The sequence below is a fragment of the Mustelus asterias genome, chromosome 24 (assembly GCF_964213995.1).
Source record: "Mustelus asterias chromosome 24, sMusAst1.hap1.1, whole genome shotgun sequence".
In the NCBI taxonomy this organism is placed as follows: domain Eukaryota; kingdom Metazoa; phylum Chordata; class Chondrichthyes; order Carcharhiniformes; family Triakidae; genus Mustelus; species Mustelus asterias.
Genome location: NC_135824.1, coordinates 21301832 through 21314132, shown reverse-complemented (window position 1 = coordinate 21314132; position 12301 = coordinate 21301832). Strand labels below are relative to the sequence as shown.

General features: G+C 40.7%; 1 protein-coding gene across 3 annotated transcripts in view; it reads right to left on the bottom strand.

Annotated features, from left to right (window-relative positions):
- Positions 1 to 12301, bottom strand: part of LOC144511260 (SHC-transforming protein 1-like) — a 110523-nt gene that overhangs the window by 2005 nt on the left and 96217 nt on the right. For all 3 annotated transcript variants that reach the window (XM_078241402.1, XM_078241400.1, XM_078241401.1), the window contains one exon: positions 6163 to 6428. In XM_078241402.1, the coding sequence (XP_078097528.1) occupies positions 6163 to 6428 (266 nt within the window). The remainder of the gene's footprint in view (positions 1 to 6162; positions 6429 to 12301) is intronic.

Here is a 12301-nt window from a genome sequence, read left to right as displayed (position 1 = left end):
AATAAATGCTGACCCATATCCCATAAATGAATTTAAAAAAAGGAAGCAAAACAGGCAAGAACCAGAATTCCTATTTTCTCTATACTTGGAGATATTTCTTTGCTGTCTGCAACCATTTCTCCGGTCCCTATGATATCTATCTACATTTGGCAATAATTTCTGTTTCATCCTATAATAATTTTCTCACTGCTTATGACCTATTCACTGATGCCTTTAATTATTTTCAAACTGCAGAATAGAGTTCTCACTGCTGCAAGTATTTTGCCTTGAGCTCTGTCAGCACAAGACTACATTGAACAGCATAATTGGAACAAAATAAAACAGTTTAAAATTCGACCAAAGGAACAGTCCTGTAGAAGAGTCATATGGACTCAAAATGTTAAGTCTGTTTCTCATTCCACATATGCTGCCAGACTTGCTGAGTTTATCCAGCATTTTATATTAAATAGAGAAATGCCTGTTTTTTGTCTGACAATTTTCCCTCGAAGTCCCTACTGCTCGGGTAAGGTCCCATGGGTTTGAAACACTTTTAAATACTTTGTCTAATTGGCCAACTTAAACTATCGTCAGTAAATGCCAGCAGGATATTTGCCACTGGAGGTTTCCACAGCTTAACCCAGCAAAGACAGACCTTCCACTGGGGATCACCAGGTAAAGATCAGGAATGGGAACCTTGGATGATTTTTTTTTCCCCTTCATGGGCCAAGGTGCTGAAATCAATTGCAGTGCACCAAAGGCACTCCCAGCCGAGATAAGCAAACTCAGCACTGGCTTGGGACAAAATCTAGGACCTTCTAGTATGTATCAATTAGTGCCAGGTTGGTCAACATAGTTATACAGCAAACCATCAGGAAGCTGTAATTATGGTGGGAAAAAAAGAAAAGGAATAAGTTGGGAAATAATACAATAGAAATGCAAAAAAAGTGAATTATTTTGTAATGCAATACACTTTTTAAAAGTACCAACAACAGAATATATAGAGGAGGCCCTCTACAGGAATGGGCTAACATGTAATATTAAATATTTATATAGGTTAGCCTAAACATTTGTAAGTTAGATTTATTGAATGTGTCAGATACTTCCAAGGACTGAAAAAATATATTCATATAGCATTTCTTGTTAAAATATATTACTTTGGGACTTTTTAAAATAATTGTATTTTTATTAATTTGAGGGTGGAAAGAAATTGTGGGAGAAAATAATTAAAGAACCCCCCCCCCCTAGAAATGAGAAAGAATGTTAATTGTCCTTTAGATTTAGAAAACACAAAATTAAACCAACAGGAAAACAACACTTCTCTTTGGAAGTTGGTTGACAAACTTTAATTTGGCAGCAATTGGAGTAGACTTAGAGACACGCAACCCAGACCCCAACAGTATCTGTCTAACCTTAAAACAACTTGACTTCCATTCATAACCCCAATCTTAGCAAACTCCCACTAATGGTTCCTTCTCAACTGATCCAACCTAACTCAAGCATTGCAGGCAACTGGAATCCTATGTCAACTTATCCATTCAAATCATTGATCTGACAAGTCAGGTCATTAAATACTAGAGCAATATCCAATAAATTAAACCATTTGGTAAAAAAAGCTCTTTGATTTAAAAAAAAACTTGTCCATTAGTCTTAATATATGGAGAGACATATGGAGAACAAATCAACATTAAAAAGAAATCAACTTCTCAAGCAGTCACATGCATAACTTATGACAAACTGGTTCCTGAAATTCTCACGCCTTAGACTTGGTTCAGTATTTCAAACAGTGAAAAGTGCACGTGGCAGGGAGTAAAATAGACTATTACAATCCCAGTTGACGTTATAATTAGACAGGAAGATCCCAGAATGGAACCCTGGCTTAAAAGACTGCAACTTTTACTTTTTTTCCCCCCCCAAACGTGGAGGAACAGAGTCACAGGACCACTAATTAGTTTTAACAACAAGAAAAAAAACATTTATTAAACTTGAGAAAATGAATTATAATACAATATTCCTCTACTCTCCCTTAGCTTAACAAGTGCACACAAGTTTTAAGATTAACACAGATGACTAAGTACATTTGAAACTACAATGGTCTCACTGGCACAAAAGTCCTTTTTTAAAAAAAATCACACAGGTCGACTGTGGTCAAACACACACTCCACTCTGAAGCCAAGCTAGTGTCTGAGAATTTGTCCTCAGAATACTCCCAGATGATGGTCATATCATTCCCAAAACACGCTTTAAAATATTCTCCTATAATAATACTTTCACTTAGCAGTTTGCATTCCAAAATCGACTCCACATTTTCCAAAGAACTCTTTTCAACCAAGCTTCTTTTCCACTTCTATCAGCAAATCCACTCCAGGTTTTACACCGACCCCTTTAAGATTTCTTTATCTTGACTGCTTTTACCCACACAAATTCCAACATTCAGCCACCGATTGAACCACAATTATTTCAATTAGCCTCTCAAACCGTAGTAAGGTATCACAAAGCTTGGAACCATTTCAAGTATCTTTTTTTACTTCTCACTAGCCAGTTTCTTTTCAATTCTGCGACTTGAATGAACAGTACTCAGTTTCTTCCTAGCTCATCTTTGTCCCTTTAACTTAAGGCTTACTGGAAACTCCCTTTCATTTCTCTGGTTTCCTGAAGTAGCTGCCCTTTAAATTTCTGGCATTCATTTTCTTGATCATTATTTCATTGTATGGTTTTTCTTCCAGCAAAGCTGAGATGTTCCCCTTCTACCTGCTTGTCACCATCTGCCCTGGCTTTCAGCTAAAAGCCAAAGAACAAAGAAAAGGTTCAATTCTGGCCTCGGCTCACTGTCTGTGCAGAGTCTGCACATTCTCCCTGTGTCTGCATGGGTTTCCTCCAGGTGCTCCGGCTTCCCCCCACACTCTAAAGATGTGCGGGTTGGGTTGACTGGCCATGCTAAATTGCTTCATGTCAGGGGAATGAGCAGGGTAAATTTGTGGGGTTACAGGTGCAGGCTCAATGGGCCAAATGGCCTCCTTCTGCACTGTAGGAATTCTATGATTTTATTGTTTACTGAATGAAGCCATTCTTGTGTTTAAGTGTAATTTTGTTAGTTTGCTCATAAACATTTACTTTACTATAAAATCATCCAAGTGGTTGGGGGACATCATTTCCATGATTTCAGAATCTCTCAAACTGTAGAAATTGCAAAAACTGTTTTGGCAGCTGTTTCAATTTTCTCTTTGGGATTTGGGCAGCTCAGCATTTAGAGTCATAGAGGTTTACAGCATGGAAACAGGCCCTTCGGCCCAACTTGTCTATGCCACCCTTTTTTAAAAAAAAACTCATAAGCTAATCCCAATTGCCCACATTTGGCCCATATCCCTCTATACCCATCTTACCCATGTAACTATCTAAATGCTTTTTAAAAGACAAAATTGTACCCGCCTCTACTACTACCTCTGGCAGCTTGTTCCAGACACTCACCGCCCTCTGTGTGAGAAAATTGCCCCTCTGGACACTTTTGTATCTCTCCCCTCTCACCTTAAACCTATGCCCTCTAATTTTAGACTCCCTTACCTTTGGGAACAGATATTGACTAATAGCTGATCTGTGCCCCTCATTATAGACCTCTATAAGATCACCCCTCAGCCTCCTACGCTCCAGAGAAAAAAGTCCCAGTCTATCCAGCCTCTCCTTATAACTTAATCCATCAAGTCCCGGTAATATCCTAGTAAATCTTTTCTGCACTCTTTCTAGTTTAATAATATCCTTTCTATAATAGGGTGACCAGAATTGCACACAGTATTCCAAATGTGGTCTTACCAATGTTTTGTACAACTTCAACGAGACATTCCAACTCCTGTATTCAATGTTCTGACCGATGAAACCAAGCATGCCGAATGCCTTCTTCACCACTCTGTCCACCTGTGCCTCCACTTTCAAGGAGCTATGAACATGTACCCCATAATCTGCGATATGGGGGTAGGGCCTGAGTGGGATTGTGGTCGGTACAGACTCGATGGGCCAAATGGCCTCTTTCTGCACTGTAGGGTATCTATGATCTCTTTGTTCTGTAACTCTCCCCAACGCCCTACCATTAACTGAGTAAGTCCTGCCCTGGTTCAATCTACCAAAATGCATCACCTCGCATTTCATAGAAGAATCATAGAAACCCTACAGTACAGAAAGAGGCCATTCGGCCCATCGAGTCTGCACCGACCACAATCCCACCCAGGCCCTACCCCCATATCCCTACATATTTTACCCACTAACCCCTCTAACCTACACATTCAGGACACTAAGGGGCAATTTTAGCATAGCCAATCAACCTAACCCGCACATCTTTGGACTGTGGGAGGAAACCGGAGCACCCGGAGGAAACCCACACAGACACGGGGAGAATGTGCAAACTCCACACAGACAGTGACCCAAGCCGGGAATCGAACCCAGGTCCCTGGAGCTGTGAAGCAGCAGTGCTAACCACTGTGCTACCGTGCTGCCTTAAACTCCATTTGCCATTCGTCAGCCCACTGGCCCAATTGATCAAGATCCCGTTGCAATTGGAGATAACTTTCTTCACTATCCACTGTGCCACCAATCTTAGTGTCATCTGCAAACTTACTAACCATGCCTCTCATCCAAATCATTAATATAAATGACAAATAATAGTGGACCCAGCACTGATCCCTGAGGCACACCGCTGGTCACAGGCCTCCAGTTTGAAAAACAACTCTCTACAACCACCCTCCGGCTTCTGTCAAGAAGCCAATTTTGTATCCATTTAGATACCTCACCCTGAATCCCGTGAGATTTAACCTTATGCAACAACCTACCATGCGGTACCTTGTCAAAGGCCTTGCTAAAGTCCATGTAGACAACATCCACTGCACTGCTCTCATCTACCTTCTTGGTTACCCCTTCAAAAAAAAACTCAATCAAATTTGACAGACCTGATTTTCCACTCACAAAGCCATGCTGACTGTCCCTAATCAGTCCTTGTGTCTCTAAATGCCTGTACATCCTGTCTTTCAAAATACCTTCCAACAATTTACCCACCACAGATGTGAGGTTCACTGGCCTGTAGTTCCCAGGCTTTTCCCTGCAGCCCTTTTTAAACAAAGGCACAACATTTGCCACTCTCCAATCTTCAGGCACCTCACCCGTGACTATCCATGATTCAAATGTCTCGGTTGGGGGACCCGCAATTTCCTCCCTACCCTCCCACAATGTCCGGGGGGACACTTCATCAGGTCCCGGGGATTTATCTACCTTGATGCGCTTTAAGACTTCCAGCACCTCCTTCTCTGTATTATATACACTCCTCAAGACATCACTATTTATTTCCCCAAGTTCCCTCACATCAGCTGTGACATAACCAAGGACAGACAGAGAGATAGCCAGCAATGATATAATAATTGAAACAGTAGTTAAAAAAAAGCAAACTTTGATTAAAAACTTTAAAAAACAATTAGAGGTATGAGTTTAGATTGAGATCGTCATAGCTACAGGAACAGGACTAACCTATTATTGAAAACACATGTGTACTGTGTGCATGGTCCTTTTACTGCAGTTATGCAAAAGGCTAAGTGGTTTCCTTCATCAACAATGCTGGCTAGGAATTAGCAAGAAATTCACAATTCATAATGACAATTATGGGGCGGCACGGTAGCACAGTGGTTAGCACTGCTGCTTCACAGCTCCAGGGACCTGGGTTCGAATCCCGGCTTGGGTCACTGTCTGTGTGGAGTTTGCACATTCTCCTCGTGTCTGCGTGGGTTTCCTCCGGGTGCTCCGGTTTCCTCCCACAGTCCAAAGATGTGCGGGTTAGGTTGATTGGCCATGCTAAAATTGCCCCTTAGTGTCCTGAGATGCGTAGGTTAGAGGGATTAGTGGGTAAAATATGTAGGGATATGGGGGTAGGGCCTGGGTGGGATTGTGGTCGGTGCAGACTCGATGGGCCGAATGGCCTCTTTCTACACTGTAGGGTTTCTATGATTTCTATGACAAATTAACTTGCATTTAAATTCAAAATATTTCATTTTTTGCATGATAGAGCAATATTTCCTTAATAGAATTTAGTAAATATGTTTACTCAATAAAACCTCTGCAATGGTTAATTTTCGAAAATGAAATGGATCAAGAAAAAGTGTTTTTTAAAAAAATTCAAAAAAATGCAAGTTGCTTCTGCATCCTAAATCTTACCATGCCTTCAGGGTCCACTAGTAGCAAGTGCTTAGCTTGTCCACCCTGCAGCCCAGTCAGGACATATTGTTCTGGTGTGGTCATGCTTTCCCGCACCAGAAAGTCACCATCTTTTATCAGCAGCCTCTCAGCTTCCTGTCTGCTCATCCTTCCACGGTACCAGATTTCCTTTATCAGCTGCTCTCTCATGGAAGACAGGGTAGTAGGCAATGGGACAACTGTGGGGTTGTTGACTGTCGCACTGCTCTGAGCAACATCTGCGTGTTCTATGGTCACAGAATCACAGTTCGAAAAATTATACTGTGTAGTCACACTTAAAGACAAAAAAAACTGAACAAGAAGATTTAATATAAAGACAAACATAGGCAGAGGACAAGTAGCATGCATCACATACATCAAACATTAGTCTTTGAATGTATCTAGAATTACATTATATTTCATCACCGCAGTACTTTTAATGTTCCTTTTCCAATTTTGTCTACTTTTCTGTGGTGGCACATAATTCCCCATGTGCCATCAACTCTTTGGAACCCCAATACAAAAAAAGCATTTTCCAGGTGTAAGCCTGGGTAGTGACATTTTAGGACCTTTAGCAATGGCGGGCAAGACTGGAGATTAAAGCCAAGTCTGATTGTGGCCTCACCTGACACAGTAACAGGTCAGTGATCAGGATGACAGCTATAGCTGTGTTTACCCTTCCCAACCCAAGGATGCCCAACAGCAACTAAAGCATCTCCAGTAATGCGTTGTTGTGTTAGGCTAACTCAGCACAGACCAGCAAGTATATCTGGGAACTTTGCAAGTCTTACAGCTGTGTCCCATACTATCTGGTCCATTGAGCCTTCAGCAAAGCACACAAACAATTATTTTTAATCTAATATAGTGAAGGGATTGTTCTGTAATGTTTTAAGCATATCAATTTTGAGATGTTAATTTTATGTTAAAGCATTATTCAATACATGAAAGCCCATTTTTATGTTTAATGTTACAAACTCGCAATCTAATGTGTCCTAAATCTGCTACCAAATGTCTCTGAAGACTGTTCAGATAATTGTTGCTACATAAGAGTTCAGAACACTTTAGTTGAGCTTTGATAGTTACGTTATTATTACTTTAGTAATTCAATGGAACTGCAAGTAGCATGCCCTGAAGATTATTTTTCCCCTAAATCAGAACCAGAAGCTTCATATAGGCACATATGAAAATAAGTGTGCATTCTAGTTTCTCAAGTTTGAAACTTTAACCTTTGTGATTTCAATGAAGATCGGTACTGAGTGACAACAGTGATTGATCTACCCCAGAGAGCAGTGGAGGCTGGGTCATTGAATAGTGTTATAGCAAGGTGAGACGGGTGAACTGTTCCTCCCTTTCCACCTCCTTAGCTGGTCACAAAAGTTTAAGTTTCTTTTGCATGAGCTTTTTCAAAATCAGAATGCATTTAACTCTTTAAACTATGAGCATTAAGGAGCCAATCAAGTAGTTTACTTGAGTCAAAGAAAACAAATTTATTAACCACTAAATCTAAAAAAAATAATAAAATTTGCCATGAAGCATTAGCCCCTCGTGCAACCATTCAAACATACACACAAGTGCGCACACACACTGGTATCAGAAGTGAGGGGAGTTAGAGTCCAATAAAAAAGGTAACAAAATATATGGTTGAGTGTCCTTTGATTGTCCTTGAGGCATGGATTTTAAACGCTATGGCCAATTTAGGTTAACTGGCTTCTTGGATGAGCTCAGCTTGGATGAGCTCAAATGCAGATGATTTTCGCTGGTAGATGTCTGGTGGAGTTGGCTTCTTGAACCAAGTGACGTACTTATTCCAAACAAGAGAGAGAGAGACAGATTGAGAGTGAGAAAGTGAAGCCTTCAGCCTGATTCCTCTGCAGAGGACTTTCTTGATACCACCTGTGCCATTTGCAATCTCTGAGGTGGCTAGGTAGCCTTGTCTTGAAATACCTCACCCATTATGTATTTTTTTAAAAGCGGCTTTGCGTGTGTCTGTGACAACCTTTGTTTCAATACCCAGTATTTTGCATTTTTAATGTCTATTCCTTAGACAGTTGCAAGTTTTAATGGGTGTCTGGATTATAGGAAATGTCTCTCTCTTCACACTCACCCATGGGTGACTTGTTTGTTTCTCACCTTCACCTTGGAATGTGGCTTTACATTTTTAAGCAGTTTGTTCCGTCTCGTTTCAAATTCCAAAATTTCCAGCGAGTTGAAAGTTGAAGAATCACATCTCCAAAACTAAAGAGACATTGCCTTGTGACAATATATTTAAATCTGAGTTGGGAGCCAAGAGTTATGGGCGGACAGGCGGACAAGTGGAGTTAAAGCCACAATCAGATCTAGCAGGCTTGCAGGGCTGAATGGCCTATTCCTATTTCTTACGCGCCCTATAAATATGTTCTTTTGATGCTTCTTAAACAGAAAAGTGGTCCTTATTCCTGACATTACTATGGACCATAGGCTACACATCTCAAGTTGCATTTCAAAGTTAAACTAGTGGGCCAAGAGCAGAGGCACTGTCAGCTAATGTGCTCATCTGTTAGAACCATATGTTGGTTAATTAGCTGAAAATTAACAGAAGACAATTGACATAAAATCATATTACAGGTAAACCCAACTTTCAGGAAAAAAACATTGTATTGCTTATTTGCCACAGTGCAGTGCATAGATTTAGTTTGCCTTACTTGTTAACTTTTGTTTTTTTTATATAAACGTAGCAGATAAAACAAAAATGCTGCACTGCTAATGATTGAAAATCAGGAATGGCTGGTTTCCAGTTTGGAGGTTTCAGCAAACCCTCGCTTGTAAATGAGATGCTTCATCTGCACTGAGCTGATGATCTAATTTAATGTCTTAATTTCCATCTGGACCCTGCAGAGCAGGGGGTTCTATTAACATAGTTCATTAGAAATGTGATAGTTACTTCCTGTGGGGATAGTCATACATCACAAGGACAAACCCATAGACAAGTCACTGCAGCATTTTTAATCTTCTATTCTCCTTCATAGAAAAGTTCATTTGGTCTGTAACTATGATGCAGTCCTTTTGTTGTAAGTTGTACAATTTAATAAATTTCCAAATACCGTGAAGAAGTCAGCAAATGTGACCCCACTTCGTTGTCCTCTAATGCTTGTGCACCAAGTAGAAAATGAGAATTGGGAGTATACTTAATTGAACATCTGTGATTCAATTATTAATTGTAAGTCACTTTGGTCATGGAAGGCTAACTTATTGCTGTGGGTTACATGGATATCCAGAATTACTAGAAACCCAGTCATTAAAAGCATTATCCCTCCCATATGTACACCCCAGCATTCAGCTCAATCTGCTTCCCCAGCCACCCATGAGCAATCCATACCTTTCCCTCCACGTAGGCTGCTGCTCCCCATCTGCCTTATGCTTGCATTGGGACATGAAATGCACTGGTTGGAGTGGGATCTATTGTAGTATTCTGAGCATCTGTCAAACGAATACACTACTTAAACCGTGGTATTCAGAATTGTGTCATAGTCGTGGTGCTTTAGAGCAATATCGGGCATCTGACTGGGGTTGTGGGATGTCAGGGTAAGGGCAAGGAAGTCAGCTCTGTAAGGGTAAACAGGAGAGTGAAGGCAAATAAACAATTTTTAAACTACGTTGAGGGAGTTCTTAGAGATGGGAAAAGTTACAAATCTTAGCTGGTTTAGGGGATCAAATGAGAGAAAACGTAAGAGTTCTAGGAAACGTGCAGATTGTAAAAGGTGTTTAAAAAAGGAGAGGATAGAACAACATCAAGATGTATAGTTGGTTACCATCTACCCCAGGTAATCCTACAGTCCTACATTCAGCTTCCTCCATAAAAACTGAGGCAATAAAATACTGATTAAACATCCCTGCCATATTTGTCTCTCCCTGTTGAACAAGAACCTCTCTGTTCATTCATCACAATTCAAAGAACAGTGAGAAATGTAAGCTGGATAATGCATCATTCTTCCTTTGAGCATCAACTTCAACTTTAAATGCAACATTTGTAACTGAGTAGTTCAGTTGCAATTGTACGTTTGTGTTGCGCTTTCAGATTTTGTCAGGGGCTTTTAAAAAATTCTTCCACTGGGTGAGGGCATTCCTGGTTAGGCCAGCATTTATTGCTCATCCTCTACTGCCCTCGAAAAGGTGGTGATGAGTTGCCTTGTTGAACCATTGCAGCCCATGTGGTGCAAGTACACCCACAGTGCTGTTAGCAAGATTTTGACGCAGTGACGATGAAGGAACGATTATATAGTTCCAAGTCAGGATGGTGAGTGGCTTGGTGGAGAACTTGCAGATGGTGGTGTTCCTATGCATCTGCTGCCCTTGTCCTGCGAGGTGGTAAAGGTCACAGGTTTATAAGATGCTGTCAAAGATGCCTTGGTGAATTCATGCCGCGCAGGGCATCTTGTAGATAGTACACACAGCTGCCACTGTGTTGGTGGTGGAGGAGTGAATGCTGAAGATGGTGAATAAGGTGCCAATTAAGCAGGCTGATGTGTCCTGGATGGTGTCTAGCTTCCTGACTGTTGGAGTTACACTCAGGCAAGTGGAGAGTGTTCCATAACACTCCTGACTTGAGGCTTGTAAGTGGTGGACAGGTTTGGGGGAGTCAGGTGGTGAGTTACTTTTGAGTTTTTCAAATGTCTGAAAAATACTACAGGGGTTAACCCTTCTCCACATGTTGCGATTGATTAATGAAGCAGTGAAGAACCTTCCTTTTAAATTGAAAATATTCACATAGAAAAGTTGATTTTTAGTTCTAACTAGTCCAGGTTTGTATAGTTAATGCAAAGGTTAAATTTTCAGACAACTACCATCAGGTTAACATACCTACTGAATTACAACATTGTGTTGAAAGGACCAATTTTGTGTTCCTAATCACCTGATTCTGGGTATTTTCAAAGCAGAATGATAGAAGGTCAGGTTGGGAGATGTTCTGCTTGAACGTCGTGGTTTGCCACCATTTCCAGAATTTTCTGCCAGAAAATGACAGCAGACATTAAGTATGTCCAAGCGAATGTGTGAATCTTTTGCCAGAAACATCAGACATCGCCTACGGCTGCAATTCTCCAGTCCCGCTGCAGTGAATGGAGTTTTGGCTGAGCGCCAAATTCTCCGTTCTCACTGGCAGCGATGGCAGGGCAAATGAGATTGGTGAAATCCGTCCTTTATTCCAAATGATCCATTGTGAGGGGAAAATATCAAACACTGCATTCCCCATAGCAATTGCTGAGCCTAGGAATGCAAGTGCATTTCATAATTTGGAGGATAAACAGGATTTTATAGTTAAAGGGTCCCTAAGGGAGTGTAATTAATTGCAGGGCAATTACCTACAATCACGCTACCCTACAAGGGTAAGAATAAGTAATTTGTTCTCCAGCTTCCAGAGGTTACCACCCTATCCCACAGATACTTGAAGCCTACATGAGCATTTTTCCAATTCCTACCCCAGATCCAATGCCGTTAGCAATCCTTAACTAAATTATTTAAAATAAGGTTAACCCAGGAAAGTCAGCCAACATCAGCAACATTAGGCCTGTTCCATTGATATTGCAGTGGGATTCCAGCCATGTGCTAAATTCTCAAGGAACATACTCTGCCAAGAGTATCCCGACCAAAATGTTTCTAACCACGAAGCATCCATGATTCAAGAATCATTGGAACCCTGATTTTTATACCACTGCCAAAGCTACACGTGTTTTTTCAACAAAATGTTCCTCCATATAAAAGTTAAATTGATCTATTTTTCCCCTTTTGCTCATCCCTCTGGGCCTTGCATATCCTGTGACACCGGGTATTAATACTCCTGGCCAGCTATTGTGGGTCATTAGAAACTTGGTGAAAACTCCGTAGGGTAGCACCTGCCTTCTGTTCAGAGCAAATTAGAGTGGGATTTCAACAGACGGGGGGATCAAACTTGTACCCGACCATTCTGCAGCATCATTACAGTTCTTACAGCTACATTGTATTCCATGAAAAGTTCTAAAGTATTGGATGCTGTTTTCATGAAAGCTTTAACAGATAGAACTAAAAAAAATGAGTAGAGGTTATACAAATAAAAGAAAATAAGGTGTCAATGCTAGAGATCCAAGTACAGGGTGAAAATTCCAATATT